Source organism: Malaclemys terrapin, chromosome 1 (genome assembly GCF_027887155.1).
Source record: "Malaclemys terrapin pileata isolate rMalTer1 chromosome 1, rMalTer1.hap1, whole genome shotgun sequence".
Lineage (NCBI taxonomy): Eukaryota > Metazoa > Chordata > Testudines > Emydidae > Malaclemys > Malaclemys terrapin.
In genome coordinates, this window is record NC_071505.1 from 319,462,116 (window position 1) to 319,483,380 (window position 21,265).

The window sequence follows — 21,265 nt, forward strand, 5'->3', positions numbered from 1 at the left end:
TCAAGTGTGGTTTAGTTTTAGGAAAGTGCCTGTGAGAAAGAAATCTGATGTGCTGCTTAGCATACATTTTATTTTATTTCTGGATACCATTACTGCTTTCCTAAAGAAAATGGAGCTGTAGATAATTAATGTCAAGCCTCTTTAAAAACTGTATTTCCATTTTAGCCAGATTTTTTTAAACCAATGAGAAGTCACCCCAAATGCGGCCACCCTATTGGAGGTCCTGGACTATCTGTTGACTCTCAAGAAATAGGGTCTCACTAAAGGTTCACTTAACAGTAACTGCAACCTTTAACCAGCAGGTAGAAGGATAATCATTTTTTTCTCAACTGACCATAAAGAGGTTTCTCAAAGGCTTTCTCATAGTGAACCTCCTTCCCCAACCCAGACTTCCCACTCCTCAATGGGATCTCAACCTGATGTTAAAAGGACTGACTAGACCACCATTTGAATCCATGCCCAACTGTTCATTAACTCATCCTGTTCCTGATAACCATGACCTTAGCAAGAAGGATAGGGGAGAGAGAGGCCCCTTCACTGTGATCTTCCCTGACAAAGTCACTCTTAGACCACAACCGAAGTTCACTCCCAAGGTGACTTCTGATTTTCATGTAAATCAGCTTATTCAACTTTCATCCTTTTATCCTAAACCTCATCAAGATAATAGGGAAACCATCCTACGTATGCTCAATGTGAGGAGAGCCCTGGCATTCTATTTGGACAGAACAAGAGCATTCAAAAAAATCTCTGAAACTCTTTCTTTCTGTTGCAGATAGATCAAAAGGTGCAGTGATTTCAGCTCAAAAGCGCACCTCATGGGTCTCGAATTGTATCAAGCTCTGTTACCAGATGCGTAATGTAGCACCCCTATTTTCAATACGCACACACTCTATGAGATTGGATTCCTCTTCTGTCGCCTTCTCCAAGGGTATCTCTATATCAGCAAACTCCAGAGCAGCTACCTGGGCATCTGCACATAACGTTGTAGAACATTATGACATCCTGGGGAAGTCAGCCGTCGACACCAGTTTCAATGCCATGCTACAGATAGCGTTGGTACCGGAGGTGGTTGTCAGGGCCGAAAGACTTGCACTGATGGGTTCGGAGATGTTGACCTAGCAGTGAGGTCTGTTGGTGCCAGGTGCACCAGAGTCGGTACTGGCGCCAATGTCCGTACCAACGAAGCCTTCCCCAGGGCAGATCCTCTATGTTTTTCATGGCCCCATGGTAATGGTGCTTCTTTGCCCAGACCCATCAGATCTTTGGGCAGTCCAACTTGCTCGGTACTGTGCATGTCCTGGGCACCAGCTTTAGATGGCATTGGTGCCATCAGTACTGATGGAGCTGGACGTCGTTTTTGGCTCCATCAGGGCTTGTTATGGGGTCTCACAGACCTTTTCTTAGAGACCCTGCATGAGTGGCTCATCTCTCTGGGCTCAACTCCCTTTGAAGTAGAGGGTTGTGGGTGAGAGTTCCCGCCGGGACTCTGGGGGTTGCAGGACCGAATCCATGAGTAGGATTTTGAGTCTTTGCTCTTTGTCTTTCCTGGACCTGGGCTTCAGTTGCCATACTTTTGTGGAATGTGCTTCTCTCCCAGGCAGCGAACACACTGCAAGTGTCTGTTGGTCACTGGGATAGATTAGTTGCAACTGAGGCACTTTTTGAAGACTGGGGAGCCAGGCATACCTTTGTCCGGGGCGGGGGGAGGGGCCTGAGAGGGGTTGGCAGGAGGAAAGACCTTTCTTCAATTTATTTATTTATTTAAGGCAGGACCAAACAACAATACAAAGGAAGTAACAAAGAAAAAAGGCTTCAAGGGAAGCTAAAATTAGCAATTCTAAAGGGAGTTAACGATCCATGAATGGACAGCTCTAGCCAGGGGTCGGTTACAGGGGATTGAGGAGAGATTGCCCTGCACGCTGGGTAGCCTCTTGGCAGGAGGGGAGCAGCACATGCATGGGCAGGATGGACTGCTACCAAAGTTCTCCGATCACCAGCACAGTGATACATACACAGTGGAACACCCTTATAGGGATACTATCCAAAGAAGAAGTTCTGCTTTTACTTCATTCACTTCAGTCAACAAGCCTGCTAAACAACCAGTGGGGCCACTGGATGATTGAGATGCTAAAGGAGCACTCAAAGATGATAAGGCCATTGTGGAGAAACTAAATGAATTCTTTGCATCGGTCTTCACTGTTGAGGATATGAGTGAGATTCCCAAACCTGAGTCATTCTTTTTGGGTGACAGATCTGAGGAACTGTCCCAAATTGAGGTGTCATTAGAGGAGGTTTTGGAACAAACTGATACACTAAAGAGTAATAAGTCTCCAGGACTTGATGGTATTCACCCAAAAGTTCTGAAGGAACTCAAATGTGAAATTGCAGGACTTCTAACTATCATCTGTAACCTATCATTTAAATCAACTTTTGTACCAAATGACTGGATGATTGCTAATGTGACGCCAATTTTTAAAAAGGGCTCCAGAGGTGATTCTGGCAACTACAGGCCAGTAAGCCTCATTTGACCTCATCTGGAATACTGTGTGCAGTTCTGGTCTCCCATGTTTAAGAAGGATGAATTCAAACTGGGAACAGGTACAGAGAAGAGCTACTAGGATGATCTGAGGAATGGAAAACCTGTCTTATGAAAGGAGACTCAAAGAGCTCGGCTTGTTTAGCCTAACCAAAAGATGGCTGAGAGGAGATATGATTGCTCTCTATAAATATATCAGAGGGATAAATACCAGGGAGGGAGAGGAATTATTTAAGCTAAGTACCAATGTGGACATAAGAAAAAATGGATATAAACTTGCCATAAGGAAGTTTAGACTTAAAATTAGATGAAGGTTTCTAACCATCAGAGGAGTGAAGTTCTGGAACAGCCTTCCAAGGGGAGCAGTGGAGGCAAACGACATATCTGTCTTCAAGACTAAACTTGATAAGTTTATGCAGAGGATGGTATGATGGGATAGCCTAATTTTTGGCAATTAATTGATCTTTGACTATTAGCAGTAAATATGCCCAATGGCCTGTGATGGGATGTTAGATGGGGTGGGATCTGAGTTACACTACAGAGAATTCTTTCCTGGGTATCTGACTGGTGAGTCTTGCCCACATGCTCAGGGTTTAGCTGATCGCCATATTTGGGGTTGGGAAGGAATGTTCCTCCAGGGCAGATTGGTAGAGGCCCTGGGGGTTTTTCGCCTTCCTCTGCAGTGTGGGGCACAGGTCACTTGCTGGAGGATTCTCTGCACCTTGAAGTCTTTAAACCATGATTTGAGGACTTCAATAGCTCAGACATAGATTAGGGGTTTGTTACAGGAGTGGGTGGGTGAGATTCTGTGGCCTGCATTGTGCAGGAGCAGGAGTACCGGTGTCGACGGCGAGCACTTCCGGGATCGATTTATCGCGTCTAGACAAGACGCGATAAATCAATCCCAGAAGATGGATTGCTTACCGCCGAACCCGGAGGGAAATATAGATGTACCCAAAGGGTAGGAATAAATGGTCAGTTTTCAGAATGGAGAGAGGTAAATAGTGGTGTCCCCCAGGGATCTGTACTGGGCCAAGTCCTATTTAACATATTCATAAACGATCTGGAAAAAGGGGTAAACAGTGAGGTGGCAAAATTTGCAGATGATACAAAACTACTCATGATAGTTAAGTCCCAGGCACACTGGGAAGAGCGACAAAAGGATCTCACAAAACTGGGTGACTGGGCAACAAAATTGCAGATGAAATTTAATTTTGATAAATGCAAAGTAGTGCACATTGGAAAACATAATCCTAACTATACCTATACAATGATGGGGTCTGAATTAGCTGTTAACACTCAAGAAAGATCTTGGAGTCACTGTGGATAGTTCTCTGAAATCATCCACTCAATGTGCAGCGGCAGTCAAAAAAGTGAACAGAATGTTGGGAATCATCAAGAAAGGGATAGATAATAAGACAGAAAATATATCGCCTCTATATAAATCCATGGTATGCCAACACCCTGAATACTGCATGCAGATGTGGTCGCCCCATCTCAAAAAAGATATATTGGAATTGGAAATGGTTCAGAAAGGGGCAACAAAAATGATTAGGGGTATAGAACGGCTTCCGTATGAGAGATTAATAAGACTGGGACTTTTCAGTTTGGAAAAAAGGTGACTAAGGGGGGATATGATAGAGGTCTTTAAAATCATGAGTGGTATAGAGAAAGTAAATAAGGAAGTGTTATTTACTCCTTCTCATAATACAAGAGCAAGAGGCCACCAAATGAAATTAAAAGGTAGCAGGTTTAAAACAAACACAAGAAAGTATTTTTTCACGCAATGCACTGTCAACCTCTGGAACTGCTTGCCAGAAGGTGTTGTGAAGGCCAATACTATAACTGGGTTCAAAAGGAGGATTTTTGGAAGATAGGTCCATCAATGTCTATTAGCCACGATGGACAGATGGACAGAAATGGTGTCCCTAGCCTCTAGTCCCTAGTTTGCCAGAAGCTGGGATTGGGTGACAGGGTATGGATCACTTGATGATAACCTGTCGGTTCATTCCCTTTGGGGCACCTGCCATTGGCCACTGTCAGAGGACAGGATACTAGGCTTGATGGACTTTTGGTCTGACCCAGTATGGCCGTTCTTATTTTCTTACTTAAATGCAGATGGAATTTCAGCATCAGAATGCCCATCCACTGCACGATGAGACATCCCTGAAGAGCCCCGGTTTGTCAGCATGAAGAATTGCACAGCCAAATTACTAGGGTGGAGGCAACAGATTCAATTTTACAGCAGTTCTCAGGCTCAGGATGGATAACATTGGGTCAAAGTTGACGTCTGATTTTTGTCCTGGTCTCTGGTGGACATTGCCTCACTCATGCCAAGAACCACACTGGATACGTCTGCCAACATACATAGATACTTTCATTGGGGAGCTGGCTTCAGCCTGTCTATTCACTGTCATGATGGACATTGCTTGGCCAGTAGTGACCTCTGACAGGGAGGCTAGTGCCCCCCAATTAAAGATATTGGCATTGTTTGCTCTCTTGGATCAGGATTCGACTGAATGACTAATCTCCACAGAGAGGAAGCAAGACAAAGAAAAACAATAATGCCACCATAAAAAACCCAACAAGCATGGATCAGAGGCCTAAATTCCTATGCTCATAGCACAGCTAGTGTGAATAAAAAGAAGAAAAGGAGTACTTGTGGCACCTTAGAGACTAACAAATTTATTAGAGCATAAGCTTTCGTGGACTACAGCCCACTTTATGCTCTAATAAATTTGTTAGTCTCTAAGGTGCCACAAGTACTCCTTTTCTTCTTTTTGCGGATACAGACTAATACGGCTGTTACTCTGAAACTAGTGTGAATAGTTATTCACAATGGCAAAGAAGTGGCAGATGTAGGCTGCATCTGAGTTTCCAAGCTTATATGAGAAGCGCCTGGAAGGTCTTTGGCTTATTAGCTGTTTCTGTGACCTTTGTGGGCATGCTTAACCCAGTCAGTCAATCTCTAAACTGGAGACTTACTTCTTATGTGTAAGAATAAGTATGAATAATAAGCTGATATTTCACATTTTGACATGAAAAATGCTAAAGAAGAATGATAATTATAACTTTTTCAAAAGAATATGACATATAAGCAAGGAATTAAGGGTTTTCAACTCTTATGCAAGCCAATGTCTAGTCTAAACTGTTTAGCAAGCTAAAGCATATAAGGCCAAATGCTCATAAGAGTGAAAAAACAAACAAAAACAGCATTTGTACCTGCAAATAGACTTACAAGATCATTAAGACATTTTTTCAGACATCACTATTGCACCTTTTAGTCAAAATGTGGCCCACCAACTCTAAGCAAATTCAAGTTCTAGGTCAATAAACAAAATGAAAATTGTTAAAATACTGGTGAAAGCCACAATGATGAGTTTTACCAAACTCAAAATACAAGAACATGTTCCCTCAAATCTAGGGCTGGCATAAAGAACTGAGACATAACTGTGCAGTGGACGAGACATTATACACACAGAGAAGAAGAATGTTAATTTTCGACAAAATATGGGACCTTTGCAGTATATTAACTATGCCAAGTTGTTCTTCATAATCTAAAATGTTACAGGTTGAAACAAGCTGTTGTTGACATATATTAATAGGCAATAGCTAGGCCTTTCACAGAAACTCAGAAAACAGTGAAGGGCATTGCTGTATGTTTTAGATATGGCTCAACAGCTACTGGACTGACATTCCAAACTGCTTACTACCAATCCATGCAAAATGCCGATCTACAAAAATATTGCAGCATTATTTCAGTCATGTCACACCTCTGCCTTTGAGTCCCTTTATCAGCTCCCTTTTACCTTCACATCAGACACAAACTTTAATCCTTATTTTTAAATCTTTCACAATTTAGCCCCTCCCTGCTATTTATCCAATCTCTTATCCCACCATGATGTAACCTGTTCTCTTTCCCCTACCAATAACAGCAGCCTTTTTCATCTGCTTGTCTACTTCTCTCACAAACAGTTTTTTTCCATGCTGCCTTTTATGTGTGGAACCTGCACAAACAGGTTTGCATCGCCATTGCCCTTGTGTTCCTTCAAATTCCTTCTCCGCTAGTACTGTGAAACCCAGGTAAACTCCCTAGTGATAATGGCTAAGGAAGTAAATAGATTGTTAGAGATTCATTAGTAGTTCATCCTCTTTTCTCGTTAATGAAAGCTCTGAAGACCCCAAATTGTACACTAAAGATTATATGCAATTTTGTGTTCCTGCTACTGTTACCACTCCCATCATTGTGTTCTACATCACATATTGCATCTTTTCCCTTAAGCTTACTAGGGCAAAGAGTGACTGTAGCAGAGCGAAGACTCACCAGTGTGGCACTTCCTGCTGGTCGTCTATGAATTAGTTCTTGTCCAGCCCAGAGCACCCTCTGCTGACCGGTGTCTCGCCTGCCTTAGGGCACCCATGTCCTCCTGGACCCTGGTGCCCTTTACCTCGGGGTTCTGCCCTCCGCAGTACCCCCCTACTCTGGGTCTCCCCTCCCAGGGGAACCCCCAACCCTTACCTTGCCTCAGTGGCTACTGCCAATCGTCATCTAGCCCCCGCTCACTGGGACAAACTGCAGTCTGTAAAGGCTACTCATCATTGGCGAGTGGATCAGACCAGCTGCCTCTGCCTAGCCCCAGGCTGCCCCTCTGCAGCCCCAGTACCTTCTTAGGCCTTAACCAAGTCCTCAGCCTGGGGAGTTGCCAGGCTGGAGCTCCCTAGCTCCTTTGCCCTTCCCCAGCACTGCTCCACCTCAGATACCCTTGCTCCTTCAGGCAGCTAGGTCCTCCTCTCTCTCCCGAGAGAGAGAGAGAGAGAGAGAGAGAGACTGACCCAGCTCCGCCCTCAGCCCTTTTATCAGAGCCAGCTGTGGCCTGATAGGCAAAGCAGTCACAGCTGCAGCCACACACAATCAGCCTACCCTTTTCAGGAGCAGGGCAACTGCCCCGCTACAGTGACTTTCAGAAATATATAGTGCCTAGCATGGCAGCCTCAATAATAATTCCTCTTCTGTGTATATACCTTGGCTGGTTGTCAGACTCCTAAAGCAAGTCTTGAGTGAGCAGTGTTGCAAGGCTATGAATTTGATGAGTTTCATATGTCACAAAAAATGACTATGACACGTCTCAGATTCAGACATAACTGAGGCCTGGTTAGGTTGTCCTAGCTACATCCGGCAGTTTTGGAAAATTAAAACTACAGGAAAATACTGCAGAATGAAACTGACACAAAATCAGCTCCCTTCCCCTCCAAAGAACCTGTAGAAGTACAGTAATAGTAAAGAAGAGCAGAATAAATTTAAGTAATTAGATTTGTAGCTAGTGTTTTAAATAAATTGAGTAATTAGATTTGTTGCTAGTGTTTTAAAAATACAGTATAAACAAAAAAGTAAGTAGCCTTTTGTATTTAAAAAAACCCCTATATACTAGAAAGAAGTAAGCAAACCCAAATCCTATTGTGCTCTTAAATTCTAAGATTTAAGACATAGATTATAACTGTAAAATAAGAAGAGCACATATTTTATACTGCAGAAAAAAAGACATGCTACAAAACCCATCAAACTTACCTAGGGCTGTACATGCAAAAAGGGCCATTGAACTCTGAAGTCTGTCTGGTCTGACAGCCTGGACCACAAGGACCTTAAGATAAAGTATATTCAGTAAGAGTCAAGTATATTAGAAGAGCAGTACTAGTAACAATTCTAAACCTGAACAGTAAGCTTACAATAATACAATAAAATAAAATCCTTTGGGGGGAGAAGGAAGATTCTTCTTAAAAGAACTGAATTGTAAATGCTTTTTTCTAGAATGGGTTTGTCGACTTTGGTATATAATTATAAATAATCTAGTAAAACAATTCCAATTCAAATATAAACAGCGAACATAACTGTTCCTTTTGAGTGCAATTCATCCCTATGTAGACAGCCACAGAAGAACTATAGACCACTTAAATTCTCCTTTGTGATGGGATATTCACCCCCACACTAGCCAAGAGAGGCTTAACAGCCTCAGGAAGGGGTAAGTAACCTGTGAGGACACATCTGAGGGAGAATTAGGGTTGATACGCAAGCTTTCATTGAGAATGGAGCCCAGCTGGGCATATGCAGGCGGGGCTAGTATAAGGCCAAGAAGCAAGGACAGAAGGGGCTGCAGTGTGGAAGCCTTCAGTCACTCTGGGCTTAGAGAGGGAAAGGAGGAAATCCAGAGAACCACTATAAGCCCTAGGATCCTAGCCCTGAATGAAGGGTTTACCCAGTGGGGTGGTGGAGCAAAAGCCAGATAAAGACATAGTAGGAAAACATCCAGGGAAATGACAGCAAGGCTTGGGACAGTGCATACCTTGGTCGTTGATTTGAGGGTCCCTAGGCTGGAACCCGAAGTAGAGGGCAGGCCCAGGGTCCCTACCTGCCACTGGATAAGTGGCATAGTCTTGAGTTGGAGGACTGGGAATCATACCCAAACAGTCAGTTCAATGAGACTTTTGCAGAAGGGGAAAACTATAGTGAGCTGGCTAGAGGGCCAAGCCACAAAGAGGACGCATCCTGAGTCACAAAGAAGAAGCACTGCAATTCTGGAGCATGAACGAAACATGCCAAATCCATTCTGAAGCACTTGGAGGAGAGGAAGGTGATCATGGATTCACGAAGGGCAAGTCATACCTGACCAACCTGATTGCCTTCCATGATGAGACAACGGACTCTGTGGATATGGGGAAAGCAGTGGACGTGATATACCTTGACTTTAGCAAAGCTTTTGATATGGTCTTCCACAGTATTCTTGACAACAAGTTAAAGAATTATGGATTGGATGAATGGACTATAAGGTGGATAGAAAGCTGGCTAGATCGTCGGGCTCAACGGATAATGATCAACAGCTCAATGATCTAGTTGGCAGCTGGTATCAAGCAGAGTGCCCCAGTGGTCAGTCCTGGGGCTAGTTTTGTTCAACATCTTCATTAATGATCTGAATGATGGGATAGATTGAACCCTCAGCAAGTTCACAGATGACACTAAACTGGGGGGAGAGGTAGATATGCTAGAGGGTAGGGATAGGGTCCAGAGTGACCTAGACAAATTGGAGGCTTGGGCCAAAATAAATCAGATGAGGTTCAACAAGGACAAGTGCAGAGTCCTGCACTTAGGACGGAAGAATCCCATGCACTGCTACAGGCAGGGAACTGACTGGCTAAGCGGCAGTTCTGCAGAAAAGGACCTGGGGATTACAGTGGATGAGAAGTGATTATTCCCGTCTATTTAGCATTGGTGAGGCCACATCTGGAGTATTGCATCCAGTTTTGGGCCCACCACTACAGAAATGATGTGGACAAATAGGAGAGAGTCCAGTGGAGGGCAACAAAAATGGTTAGGGGGCTGGGGCACATAACTTATGAGGAGAGGCTGAGGAAACTGGGCTTATTTAGTCTGCAGAAGAGAAGAGTGAGTGGGGATTTGATAGCAGCCTTCAACTACCTGAAGGGGGTTCCAAAGAGGATGAAGCTCGGCTGTTCTCAATGGTAGCATATGACAGAACAAGGAGCAATGGTCTCAAGTTGCACTGTGGGAGGTCTAGGTTGCATATTAGGAAAAACTATTTCACTAGGAGGGTGGTGAAACACTGGATCGGGTTACCTAGGGAGGTGATGGAATCTCCATCCTTAGAGGTTTTTAAGGCCCGGCTTGACAAAGTCCTGGCTGGGATGATTTAGTTGGGATTGGTCCTGCTTTGCGGATGGGGTTGGACTAGATGACCTCCTGAGGTCTCTTCCAACCCTAATCTTCTATGATTCTAAGGTGGACAAGACATTAAACTCACTTGGAGGCTGATGTATAGGGGAAGTCCCCTGGCCTGGATCAAAGGCAAGTTAAAGAGAACACTCCATGATGAGGAGCTTCAGTCTGATCTCTTGATTTTTCCTGGCCCTGCTCTTGAGGGCTGCACAAAAATTAATTTTTTGAGGAATGTTTGTGTGTGTTTGAGGGAGTTTACCAACCCTGCACTGATTAAACAGTTGCTCTAGGCCCAAGAAACCACACCCGTCCAGCTCTGCTGGGCATGCTCCAACCTTAGGCAGCATTTTAAAGGGGGCGACTCAGTTCAGTGTGGGTCAACTGTGGAGAAGAGCAATCACATGAAGCAGCTTCCTGCCGGAAAGGAACCAAAGCTCCACACTGCCAGGACAGAGCCTCATAGCCAAGCCAAGAAAGTCCAATTACTGTGGGAGCTGAGGTGGAGCTGGGGCCAGCAGAAGAGACTCAAGAGACAGATCAGAGGGGAATGCAACTAGCACCCCAAATCCAACTCTATGACTCTGGAGGAACTGAAACAAGGGTAGGAAATGACCCAGGGAGCGTGATTAGGTGTATCAGGCCCTGAGCCCTGTGTGAGGGCCACTGTTTCATAGGACCCTGGACTGGAACCCGGTGGAGTAGGGTGAGCCCAGGTTCCCATACCACCTTCCCAGTCTCAGCACTACCCTGAATCTTAGCCATTGAGCAAGGCGGCCTTTGGACTCTCTACCCCGAACCGTAACTAGTACTGTCAGCCTGGAGCACACAGCCGACCCCCAAAAGTGTGTGTCCCAGACAGCTAATACAGCTGACCGTTATAGCATCCTAGCAAGTAAGGCAATGCTTGAATCCAGTGATGCAGGAATACCCCTGCAAGAGAGAAAAACAACACCTTCTGGAGGGAAGTTAGGAACAAGGGGGAAAATAAAATAAATATCCTACAAATAAAAGAAAAGTATCAAAAGACTATACTGAACTAAACTACACACTAATAAACAACTAAACTAGACTAGAAGGCAACTTAACAGTTAAATGGACACAGTAGATACTCTGTCTCAAGCCAAGGCAGTTGAGAAGGAACTGAGGACAGATCGCCCACGTAACCATATATATCCTTGGCACAGGGCAGGAGGAGGTGTAGGGTGCAGGCCAAATGAGCACTACTATAAAAAATCTCCAATCAAATGCATGGGGTGCATGCGCACCTGAAATGGATACAGGGACTCCTGAATTGGAGCATCCATAGGGACATTACTTGAAGAAGAACTATGTGATTGTCATGAAAAACACACTACTATCATCACTTTATACTATCATTTCCTGCAGCTGAAATTTAGTGGAGCACACCTAATCTGTTGGGTAAATTTTCAACAGATATAAAGCTACGTATGTTAGTCAGCACTGACTTTGTAAGTATTATACTAATGTGCCTGTTCTGAATGTGTTTTTATACTAAAATAATCAATTTTGAAAGCATCTCTGCTTGGTTTAATATAAATAGCACCTGTAATCTCTTTATCCTGAGCTACTCCAACTAAACCTCTAAATTACACAAATGTTTTTATTACCAACAAACCCTAAAACCACCCCTATACAGCACATATAGTTGATTCACCCACTCCCCTTGTCTCTCACAGTTAGGCTGTGATACATATCAATTCAGCCCACACCGACAAAGGTGTTTTAGGTTCCTAACTTCCAATGAAATCAATGGAAGTTAGAAGCTTAAATATCTTTGAGGACCTGAGCCTTCCCTACTAACTATCTTCATAGGATCGTTCACAGGTAGCTTCCTACATAATGTATGCTTTAAAGTTCTATACATTGGTGGTTCTGGGACATACAGTCAGCCATGCCCAGTTCAGTTTATAGTCCCTTTCCTCAGGGCTCTGTTTATTCTCCAACACAAAACAAAAGGAAATGCAGAACAATAACAAAAGCAATAGCTTTGTTCTTGGCTGAGAGGGTGGAACCCTCTGGATTTTGGTAACTAAATCGTCTGGACCACACCAGCCTAGGGAGGCCCTTGGGACCTCCTTGCAGCCTTCTCCTTGTCTCTGTCTTCTCTCACACCCCCTCCCCCCGCCTCCCTCCAGTGGAGTTGGGGCCCTCATTTATATCTTCCAGCTAGGAATCAGGCCCAACCAGTGGGTGCAGTTTAGCTGAGTCAGCTGATTCCCTCCAGAACAGGGACAGCTGTTCATTAGAGCCCCAGGCCTTGAAAGGGCCAGACCTCACTGTTACATGTACCCCAAGGATTCCCAAACTGTGGTATGTGGGGTACATGAGATATCTCGGGGTGGTACTTGGGAGCAATTGTGCAATGGTGGATTTTATTTATTATTTCATTTATTGCATTTTCATAATAGGCTGTTCAGACAACACTTTAAAATTCTGGGAATTTGTTATGTAAACTATGGTAGTTAATTTACTTCAAGATGTAGTAATGTATTAATGAAAACACAGATACACAGAGACACTGACGTACAGAGACCTCAACTCCAGTCACCGTACTGCGCAGGTTCAGTTGCCCAGCAACTGTCCAGTTTAGCTGAGCTCAGAACTTAGTCAGGTGTTCCCCCTGCCCCCAGTTGTATATGTCGCACTATAACTATATTTGTACATAACAGTGAAATATAGACAGATGGCTAAAGACTGGCAGTATTAAGAAGAACACACGAAGTATCAGCGATGAGAAGAGTAGGGGTACACAGGCAACTGGTAAATCTGGAAGGGGGTAAGCAGGCAGCTGGTAGATCTGGAAGGGGGTACACAATAAGAAAAGTTTGGGAACCTCTGCTCTAAGGATATATCTACACTGCAATTAAACACCTGCAGCTGGCCTGTGCCAGCTTTCCCAGGCTCATGGGGTTCAAGCTAAAGGGCTATTTCACTGAGGTGGGAGGGTCTCAGAGCTCAGGCTGTAACCCGAGGCCGAATATGTACACCACCATTAAACATCCCCTTAGCCAGAGCCCCGTCAGCCTGAGTGAGCTGGCAAAGGCCAGCTGCATGTGTCTAACTGCAGTGTAGACATACCCTAAGAAGGGTACACTACTTCTTAGAGGGTACATCATGCAAGAAGCTAACCTCTGAGCGGGACTTAAATAATTCTGTGCAAGTGTTTCCTCCCATCACTGTTGGGATACATTTTCATTACGTTCTAAAAGACAAAGACACCCTTTACGCTCATCATACTGGTGTTTGATGGGTTGTTTTTTTTCCTTTAGTTTTTTTTTTAATCCTCTAGAAACTGCGATGAAGACACATCGGGGATATATGAACTATTGTTCTGCATATTATAGAATGAAGCATGTTATTCAGATAAGAACTTTTGTAAAATGGTTTGTTTATAGTTTATTCCTAATTTCTGTGATTGTTGTTAAAAAAGTCCCCTTATTTTCTCTCTTTTTCTTTTTTTTTGTGCTAGATACTTGGCTGTTTTTTAAAAGATGAATTTATTGAGATACCAAGGGAAGGCTGTGTGATTTATGTGCTCTGGCAGTAATTGCAGGATGTTTAATTTGTCAGAAGAACCCGACCAGGGTTTTGAGAAGTGAGAGGCCTTTGTCATTCCTGCTAATCCAGTTTCTGTTGTTTACTGTGCATAGCAACATCTGGTGGCAGGACAACTTAGAGGAACTGAAAGTAGAAAATCCATTGTAATCAAGTTTTCTATTTTCATTTGTGTTATATGCAGCCTGTATATTTCTAAGACACACAAGATTCCCTATGTGCGGACTTCTGTACCCCGGTCTGGATGGGAGGGATGGCCTTGGCTCTTGAAAATATTCTCAACATACATTACACAGAGAAGTCATGCACATTAGTGTACTGACAAGCTCCCCAGGGCAAGGGCCATGTCTTTCTATATGTCTGTATAACATTTACCACAATGTGACCTCAATACCTATTTGAGCCTCCACCTACAGACACTACCACAATACAAATAACATGGGGCCCAACAGGCAGCCAAGTATGTTTGATATATTTGGGGAATCAGCAACTGCTGAGATGTGGAATGTGTCCTGTATGGTTCTTTGCAGAGGGTTACAGCTGCCTGTGATCTCCATAGTGGCTAACTTTGCCTAAGGAGTTATCATAGATTGGGAAGTGGTGTACCTTTCTTTAGGCTAAAATGGTTGCTAAGCCCCTTATTTTCATTCTGGGATCACACATAACAATCTGACTCCTTATCCCTCTACAAGTCCACCCCAACACTATCTACCAGAAAGCTTACTTTGGGTACTTGTCACCCTTAGTATGTGTTCAGAACCTCACTAGCAGTGCTCAGTATCTCACAGCATTGAGCTTGGCAATTTTAAAACATTAAACCTTCAGACCTAAGCTACAAAAAATATTTCAAAAACACAATGCAGTGGGTGTGGGGAGAGATAATGAAAGGGAGCGAGAGGACCTTCTATAGGGCAGGAGGCATTTATCATATACCTGTGCACCTACCAGAATAGACCCATTGGAAGGTATGAAAATAAATAATTTACACTGCTAACCAACACTTTAGCAAACCTTTGTTCAGCTGCTACCTGGTAAATCTAGAAGTGCACACTTTATTAATGATGTTGATAGGCATCATCTGACTTTTGCTAGATTATATCTGTTATTGTATTTCTAGAAGTGAATAATTACCTCTCCCCTCACCCTTTAAAAATCTTTGGAAATTAAATGCAACTTCCCACCCAAAAAACCTCCTATTTCAATACAATATTAAAATAAAATATTAAAAATTTAAAAGTCTAGAAAAGCAAAAATCAAAGTAAAAATTAATGCAACGTTAACTCTGTCTCTTCTGTGCGTACATTATAATATGATCGTATGTTATTGTAGATACATAAAAAAATCTCTATATAAGGTTGTAGAAAAAGTTATATATAATCCTATTTTATCATCTGAAAACTAATAATGACAGCAGCATTATAATATTTAGCACTTACAGGGATTTTTCTTATCATACTTCAAAGAACTTTTGCAGGTGAAAAAGTATCATCAGCTCCATTTTACAAAGAGGAAAACTTGAGGGAGAGACAGTTAAGAGACAGATGACATTGTGAGTCAATGACGGAGTTGGGACTAAAACCCAATTCTCTTGACCGTGAATTCCATGCTCCTATTCTCTGGATCGAATTGCCTCCCTAATATGAGGGATAAATAAAGATGTTTGTGCAAAAAAGTGCAGAGTTCATGTTGCATGTTCAACCTTAACTGTTGCATTTCCTGACCTTTCAGTGCTTAACTTGCAATCTTAATGTTGCATGAATGTAGGGGGGTTCATGTTTAATGTTGGGGTAATTTAATGATATCCGGCTTGACAGGCTGAGAAATACTGCAGTAAGGCACCAGTGACAAGGAAAGGAGCGTATCACCTGTTTGGAAAATGAAATTTGTACATTTTAGTGAACAATCTCCTATCCTAAAGCAGATACTCCGTTTGAGTACCAACCCACCAACACATACATTAAAGACCCTGGTAAAATGGTAATGGACATTAAAAATAAATTAATACATTTTAATTAGCTAAACTAATCGTGCTCCCATTGAAGACAACATAATTTAAGTCAATGATTATTCTTAAACTACGATAGGAGCCTAATCTCTTAATCATGAAGTAAAATTGAGTTTCAACACAGAGAGTAGAAGTATTTTCAAAATAATTCAGTATTAAAGTATTACCTGCTGAAATAGGGTAATATTCTTTGCAATAATGGATGGAAAATCTTGTTCACACGTAGAGCTCTGAGAGAATGTACGCCACATATCTGCATCTTCAAAGCAGAGTGTCTGATATAGAGCTGGGAGAGAGATCTACAAAGCAAATAGTGCACATTTAACAGTAAACAAAAATAGCAACAACTTATAGCCAGCCTGACATATTCTCTGTATTATTTTTATTCTCTCTTTTTTAAATTTTTTTGGTTCCTTCCCCTTCCTCCATTTCCTCCATCCCACCTCAGTCCTTTCTATCACACATGGCTAATTTATTTCGCTCAATGCATCAACTGTTCTCTGACTCAAATGCTCCCATAACACCCCCTTCTCCCCCTCTCCCCCCAAGTTGCTTTTGGTCCCTACGGAAAGGAGGAAGTGAAAAATAACCAACACTGAAGTATCACAGTTCTAGTGCTCTGAAGCTAGTTAATTTCTCTCCCTCATGAACTCTCAGCCCTTCCCTTCTTGCTGGTGAGCTTTACGCAGTAGGAGAGTAGCCCTAGATCAGTACTTCAGAGATTGTTACTTTTATTTCACCCCTTTCAGCAGGGGAACATGGACTGATTTCTCTTACGACAGCCTAAGAAAACATTGGGACTTCAAATTATTATGAAGCAACCCAATTTGACCACTAGAGACCTCAAACTGGCCTCTAAATGTGGGCATGGAAATTTAATCTAGCTACCCAATTTATGCATGTAAAATTGTAGATACTAATTTTTAGGCTACTTATGAAAATACGGTCTTGCATTCTAGAAATTTGTATGTCAAAATGCTAAATAATTTTTCTACTTCCCATAATGGTTATTTTTATAACCATAGATGATAGCTTTCAACTGGGTACATATTACACTGTTTTTTGGAAGAGGTAATAAATAGTTCTTAATTAATTTTGAATACAGTTTAAAATAACTAAAACTGTAGTCATGTTGGAAAATATTTAGTTTATTTTCACTCCATATTAATACTTCCAAATAAATCAATACTATTTCAAATTGAATTTAAATCATCACATAGACAATACCTTCAGCGATGCTACTGCCCAAGTTCGTTCCTGTTCTATCCAAGATGGAATTTGGTCACGGATACCTCTTTGTGAATCCTTATAAAACAAAATAAGCTATATATTTGTAAAATTCAAACCTACAAGTTGTTTAATAACTAAAGTTTCAAAATGAAAACAGATATGAAAACACTGGCAACATCCTTTACAGGAACCTTTCAATGGTGTTCTATTAATACATTTATGAATAGTGTAGCAATGTTTGTTTATTATTGCTATTTTATAAAGTTATTACATACAAGAGGCACCTCAGACTTGACTAGATTTAGTCCTCCCCCGTCCATCTTCGCAGCAGATGAGTACTTCTAAAATACTGAAATCTAGATACTTTATTAATACATTAAAATAAACTTTACAATAATGTTTTATTGCCTCACTGAAACACATTGATGACACACATGGATCCTTAGGAGGCCACTGTAGAAGAACCCACAGGATTTATCTCAATTTAGGGCTGACTGCAGGAGATGTCATACTGAGAAAGTAAACAATCTAGTTAGAAATGTTCCAGTCTGGAACCTGACCTTTCCCTAGGACATCTGATGTATACAAAGCAGCAAAAAATAATAAAATAAAATAAATAATAAATAATAAATAATAATAATAATAATAATATGGATGAAAAAGCATGTAATATACAGGAACAAGATTTCTAAAATGTCATATAGATGACCATGTAATGGGGCACCATTACATGACCAGTTTCAGAGTAACAGCCGTGTTAGTCTGTATCCGCAAAAAGAAGAACAGGAGTACTTGTGGCACCTTAGAGACTAACAAATTTATTAGAGCATTATAAATTTGTTAGTCTCTAAGGTGCCACAAGTACTCCTGTTCTTCTTATTACATGACCATGTAATGATATGACCCCCATATCAGTCAGGAGAAGGCTAACAAGCTCCTCTGTGCTCAACTGTTACCAGACAGGCACACCTGCAGAGCCTACTCCAGCTGGAGGAAGCAAGCTTTAAAAGAAGATGCTTGTCACAGGAAGGCACAGCAGCAACCAGGAAGAAAGCTGCTGTCCCTCAGGAGTAGCTGGCCCTTGCTACAGAATGACAAAGTGGAAAACAGCTGACAAGACTCTGCTGCCCACCAGACCTTTATAAGGTACCTTATAGAATGCCCCTTAAACAGGAGGAGGACCCAGAAAGGGCGGAATAAAGTTCCCACACAGGGAAAGGACTCTTAAAGGGGAAGAGACTATAAAGCTGCACGAGTGTGATCTAGATAAAGATCCAGCCTATCAGAGAACACCATTTGGAGCAATTAGCTGCCAAAGGATTTTTTTTCCAGAGGAATGAAAGTCGGGACTGTAGTACTCAACAAAGGTGTTCATGGATGATCAGAACATCATGGATGATATTTCCTCTGTGGTGACTCACACTCTTTCTGCCCACCATAGCACCACAGAGTGTGCTGAATGGACTCTGCTCCCTTTTTGGACTAGTTTCTGTGCAACCATGTAAACTTGATGTTTAAGTAAATTCCATCTTAATGTCTCTTTCTACATACATGAAGATGAGCTTCACTTTGGGCAGACCAAAGGAAAAATAATCCCTAGTAATGTATGGAGAACAGAGTTTATCCTTGTGACAGATGATTTTGAAGTTGGAAGAATCTTCTCTTTATGGGCCAGTGCGTTTTAACAGCATACATTTTGGAGACATTTCTGACTGTTGTGCTTGTAACCAAGAAGCATGGTATTAGAAGCCATTAGTTTGAAATATCTGGTTCTGACAGACTTTAGCCCTCTGGACAGATCCCAGATAGGGAAGACAGGACTTTGGGTTTGGACAGATGCTGCACAAGGACAGGACATTTATTATTGCAGGATGATCTACTAGAGATTTAAATGAGCCCTTGTGCAACATGCTATTTAGTGTTGGATCATCAGCAATGATGGTGGGATGTCTCACACTAGGTCATTCTGTACAATTCCAGAAGAGCTATAATGCTTGTTTTCTTGGGCTTGACTATATTGACACCAATGGGAGAACACTGTCCAAATTCTTGCACAGGCCAAGGGGATAGAAAATTTCTATGAAGCTATGAAACACTATTATTTTGGAGGAATCGATTATCTTGTTTAGTATCCATCATTAAATAGCCAATATGTCTCTCAGTCTGGATTAGGATGAAGTAGAAAGCAATAACATAGCAGATGGACTGGAGACAGTTTATGACAGCTTCACTAGGTCCAAGTACCATGGACTTCTTGGCTGATTTTAGGGCAATAACAATTGCAATTCCCTCCCCCCCCCTCTTTAAAATCTTCCATAAAACTCGTCCTAGTAGTAGAAGGGGGGAAGCATAGACAAGCAAATTCAGCTGTTAGTGAAACTGTATATTTCCAGTGATCTTGGGTGAAGAAAATCATTGTTTTTTTTTGTGTTTTGACTGAACACAAATAGGAACGCTTAGTGATGGCCTACCTCCATGGGTATCAGCTTTTTAGAACCAGATATTTAGTTTTTTTGGACTATTTGCTGAAAACTTACCTAGTCCTCTTGTGTCTTCAATATGCCCTTTTTATACTGATCGTTATTATTAGGCTAGGTGACCTTCTGCTCAAGAAAAAAAAGTTACTGTTTGGCATTTAGATTTGCACTTCTTCTGCCCTATTCCTGATTTATATATTCCACGATCATCGTGATGTCTCATTGAACAAGAAAGTGCTCCTTTCTCAGGGGCTCCTGGAAGTTCGATGAGCCATGCTGGCCATCTCTAGGAAGTTGATACTCTAGAGTCCTTCTGACATTGACCAAGTTCGAGGATGTTGTCCCATGTGCAATCTCCAACCTGGAAGACTGGCATCTGTGGTCAGGGTTTTGGATTCAAGATTTTGCAGTACGAATGCTACCATACCATCCTGTTTCCACCCACTGATAGGCTGGATGTTATCTTTATTTTCCTCTAAATCTCAAATTTTGGAATTGTTCCAGGTTTTTAAGAGAGATCCCCAAAATTCCCTCATGTGCAGTCTTGTCCACGAATAATGTTTGAAGCTAAATGACCAAAGAGCAGCAGGTAAATATGGATGAAGGATACTGTGTTCCATAACACCCCGTGCCTTTGTTTTAAGTCTTTCTTGTGTAGGAAATGCTCTGGTTCTCTTTGTGTTTATCTCAACTCCTCGAATATCCTATGAAAATCCTATACTAGCCTAGTGGATAGGAGGAAAGCAGTCAATGTGATAGATCTTGATTTTAGTAAGCCTTTTGACACAGTCCCACATGACATTTTCATAACCAAACTAGGGAAATGTGGTATAGATGAAAATATTATAAAGTAGGGGCATAACTGGCTTAAAGATCATACTCAAAGAATAGTTCTCAATGGTTCTCTGTCAGACTGGTAGAACATATCTAGAGGGGTCCTGTAGGGGTCTGTTCTGGATCTGATACTTTTAAAGATTTTCAATAATAACATGAATAACGGAGAGGAATATGTTTATAAAATGTGTGGAGGACACCAAGCTTGGGGAGGTTGCAGGGACTTTGGAGAACAGATGAGAATTCAAAATGACCTTGACAAATTGGAGAATTGGTCTGAAATCAATATCATGAAATTCAATAAAGACAAATGCGAAGTACTACATGTAGGAAAGAAAAATAAAATGCCCGACTACAACATGGGGGACAACTGGCTAGGCATTAGTGTTGCTGAAAAGGATATAGGGGTTATAGTGGATCACATATTTACTAAAAGCCAAAAATGTGATGCAGTTGTGAAAAAGGCTAATATCATTCTGGGGTGTATTAATAGGAGTGTTGTATGTAAGACATGGGAGGTAATTATGCCATTCTACTCAGCAGTAGCGGCGCCTCATCTGGAGTACTGTGTCCAGTTTTGGACTCCACGTTTCAGGAAAGATGTGGACAGACTAACAAAAATTATAAAAGGTTTAGAAAATCTGACCTAAAAAGAAAGGTTAAAAAAAATGGGTACAGTACAACCCTGTTGATCTGACCCTCCCTTATCCATCTCTCCGTATTTACCAAACAACCAGGACTCTAGGGCCACAAGTGAGCAAACTCTCCTCTGGCCACTAGATGGCACTGCAGCATCACATTTTCCCATTCTCCGGTTTACCTGGAATTTTGATTATCTGATCTGGCCCTGCTCCCAATTAGACCGGATAAATGGGGATCTG

At 42.0% G+C, this 21,265-nt stretch overlaps 1 protein-coding gene across 1 annotated transcript in view; it reads right to left on the reverse strand.

The window, feature by feature from the left end:
* DYNC2H1 (dynein cytoplasmic 2 heavy chain 1) overlaps positions 1-21,265 on the reverse strand; it is a 392,465-nt gene that overhangs the window by 161,431 nt on the left and 209,769 nt on the right. Inside the window, exons 73-75 of the mRNA XM_054015569.1 lie at positions 17,071-17,148; positions 16,011-16,142; positions 8,103-8,175 (exon numbers count right to left, since the gene is read on the reverse strand). Of these exons, the coding sequence (XP_053871544.1) occupies positions 8,103-8,175; positions 16,011-16,142; positions 17,071-17,148 (283 nt within the window). The remainder of the gene's footprint in view (positions 1-8,102; positions 8,176-16,010; positions 16,143-17,070; positions 17,149-21,265) is intronic.